Genomic DNA, 3,352 nt, shown 5'->3' with positions numbered 1-3,352 from the left:
ACAATAACAATTCTGGCGTGTGACCGATCGTAAAATCACTAGACATAAACATTCGCCACAATCGTTATTCCCACCAAATGCCGAAATTGCAAACGCAGCTCAAATGTAGTCTCTTAGAATATTCCAGAAAACTCACAAAGAGAGTAAATAATTAAGAGCATTGCTCACGATCTTGAAAGCTCAGCCGAGGTTTGCTATTCGTACATAACAGTTTGGAGAGGGAGTTTATCCGAAATTACTGGGGAATTACAAAATATTAACATTACTAGAAATTCATTTAATAAAATAATTTACAGGAACTCTTTTAATTTCAATTGGTATTAAACTATGGTTAGCTCCACAAATTTCTGAACATTGCCCGTAAAATAATCCAGGACGGTTAATAGAAAATTAGTTTGGCTTAAACGTCCAGGAGTTCCATCAACTTTTACTCCTAAAGCAGGGATTGTTCATGAATGAATTACATCGGCGGCAGTGACTAAAATTCGAATTTGAGAATTTATAGGTAAAATAATTCGGTTATCTACATCTAATAAACGAAATCCGTCATTTGCAATTTCATTTCAAGGAATTATATATGAGTCAAATTCAACATTATTAAAGTCTGAATATTCATAACTTCAGTTACTGAGGGCTCATTAATTTCATCAAGTAAGTATAATAATCGTAAAGTAGGAAATGCGATAAATAATAAAATAATAGCTGGTAAAATTGTTCAAAGTATTTAAATTAATTGATCATGTAGAAGAAAGCGGTTTATGTAACTATTACAAAATAATATAAATATTAGATATCCGACTAAAACAGTAATTTTTACTAAAATCACTAGGGCGTGGTCATGAAAAAAAAATTAATTGTTTTATTAAATGAGAAGCGCTGTCTTGAAGCCCTAAATAAGCTCATGCTGACATTAATTTTCTAATAAAAGTAAAAATCCTTTGTTTGCCTTTTATCTATTTAATTTTTACTATTAATTATTTCAAACAGATAAAACCCGAGTTTTAGTTCTGTGCGTGTATTTTAAGCTGATGTATTTAGAAGAATAGTGATGGAAGAATATTTACAAAGTAAATTATTATTTATTTAATACTAAATCAATTGACGTTCTGCTGCGAACATGATCCCCCCTTTGGAAGTCGAAGGCTTTCAACAGAAGTGGTCTCGATTGGCAGAACGGCGATCTTTGTGATAGCTCTCTTGACAAGTCCGCTTGCAGTTTGAATGATGGATTTACGACAAGACTTTTGATATAATGTTTATGTTGTAATATATAAGGAAGTTTCTCATTCACTGGCAACAGGGCATCGCGCAATCTTCCTCCGAGCAGTTAGACCCGCTCCTTTAAATCAAATTATGGTTTAAGAGGTAATAAACTGCTGGGGCCGACTTGCCAGTAGAGAGTGCTTTCAATTCCCTTTCAAAACAGTCCTACACCATTTGTATTACTTCTCTGAGGACATCGAGCTAGGCATCTCTTCCAATGATATCTTGTGGCAAGTCAAGCTTCTTGTCTCAATACTCACATGTGAAAGAGACTGTTGATCAATGTTATTGCAAGGGCATCCTTCTTCCAGCCCCTGTAACCACTGCGGTCCATGCCACCACAGTTCACATGACATCAACTTAGATACGCTAATTCCCCGACTCAGATGGTCGGCAGGGTTATCATTCGAGGGAACATGTCTCCATTGTCTTCCATTCGAGATCTCCAGAATTTTGTTTATGCGATTTGAAACAAATACCTTCCAGTTTGCACCTCCTCCACGGATCCAACTGATGGTTATCATTGAGTCGGACCAAAAATTAGTACTGCAGAAGTTTATATTAATTCGCAAATTCTGTTTTCAATACTTATAAATTTTTGAAGCTTCAAGAGCAGCACACATCTCAACTCTGGGTATGGTTAAATGTGGCAACCGCTCCATAGGCTTGCGCTGATGCTTTATATAATCCCCATGTTATATATCGTGGTATGCATATGTCTGAAGTATTGAGCAACTCCGTTAAAAATTTCTCCCATTCTCTTCTAACGGCTGCTGGCACTATGCCATCCCAGCCAATCTTATCCTTCCATAGACGCTGCATCAGTATTTTCCCGGTTGCAATAATCGGACTCAGCCATCCCATAGGATCAAATAACCTCGCAACTGCTGACAGAATTGATCGCTTCGTAGGTAAGCCTGCTGATAGTTCAAAAGTTTAAGTGAAATCGAAAGTCATCCTCCGCGGGGCTGCAGTGTATATCCAGCGTACGAATTGTGTCCTCGCCATCAAGGTGCAACAATCCCTTCGTTTGGAATCTTTTCTAACAATTTTGGGCAATTACTTGCCTACTTTCGCAACTCAAATGTGCCACTGCGTAACATACCAATGACTTGAGTCTGGAAAACTTCTGCCTCTGCAAAACTATCCGCTCCAGAAAATATGCCATCAACATACATCTGGTGCTGAACTAGTTCCGAACATAACTGTTAAGCATGCATACTCCTCGATGTAATCGTTCTTATCGGGTTTCCATAATATGCGCTGATACTGGGCATCGTCCCTTGGAATATTGATGCACCTGTACATTTTCTCTACATCAGCCATAAACACGAATCTTAGACCACGCCAATTGAGAATAACCCCAGGTAGCTGCAAGTGTAATTTTGGCCCAATTGCTAAAATGTCATTCAATGACTTCCCATTACTTGCCTTGCTCGAGCCGTCGAACGCAACTCGGACCTTCGTAGTTGATGATGTTTCCTTTATAACTGGGTGATGCGGTAGATAACAATGTTGAACTCCTCCTTCAGATGATGATAGCATGATGTTATAAACCTTAGGCATAACCCGTTCCATTTGGCCCAGCTCCAGATACTCATTAATGGTGTGACGATATGCTTCTTTTAACTTGGGGTCTGCACGCAGGCGCCTGTCCAGATAATCTAATCGCTTCAGTGCGCTTCGATATGACAAACCAATCACCATAGTTTGGTTCAGATGGGACGAAAAGGGTAGACGTACAAGATATTTTCTCGAAGTTAAGCGACGATGAGGATTGACAAAGAAGTCCTCGCACCACCTCTCCTCCGCTGAGAGACATGGAGACTCATTGTCAAATTGCTCTAGTTCTTTGTAGATACTTGCTGTGCACTTGTATCCATTTTCCTTGGGGCACCGTTTCTAGCGCATCCATTTGACCACGCGTTCTATCCAGGTGGATTAGAGTAGCTGCTTGATGATTCGGACTAAGACACTTAAAACATAACCGATGTTTCAATACAATTGCCTTACGATACGACGCACACATTTCCTTGAATACATTACAAGCTCCAATGGGGTGCTCCTCTTTGCCGCAGACGATGCATAT

General features: G+C 39.1%; 1 protein-coding gene across 1 annotated transcript; it reads right to left on the bottom strand.

Annotated features, from left to right (window-relative positions):
• Nucleotides 1–2,430: 2,430 nt before the first annotated feature.
• LOC135437614 (uncharacterized) lies at nt 2,431–2,970 on the bottom strand. Its single transcript, XM_064695594.1, has one exon. It carries the CDS (start codon nt 2,968–2,970, stop codon nt 2,431–2,433), a length of 540 nt encoding a protein of 179 aa, XP_064551664.1.
• Between the last annotated feature and the right edge of the window lie 382 nt (nt 2,971–3,352).

Source organism: Drosophila montana, unplaced genomic scaffold (genome assembly GCF_035044405.1).
Source record: "Drosophila montana isolate Dmon_TW-CO22-7 unplaced genomic scaffold, ASM3504440v1 contig_3831_1, whole genome shotgun sequence".
NCBI classification, from domain to species: Eukaryota; Metazoa; Arthropoda; class Insecta; order Diptera; family Drosophilidae; genus Drosophila; species Drosophila montana.
The sequence above is the reverse complement of the archived record's forward strand: the minus strand, read 5'-3'. Positions and strand labels throughout refer to the sequence as shown.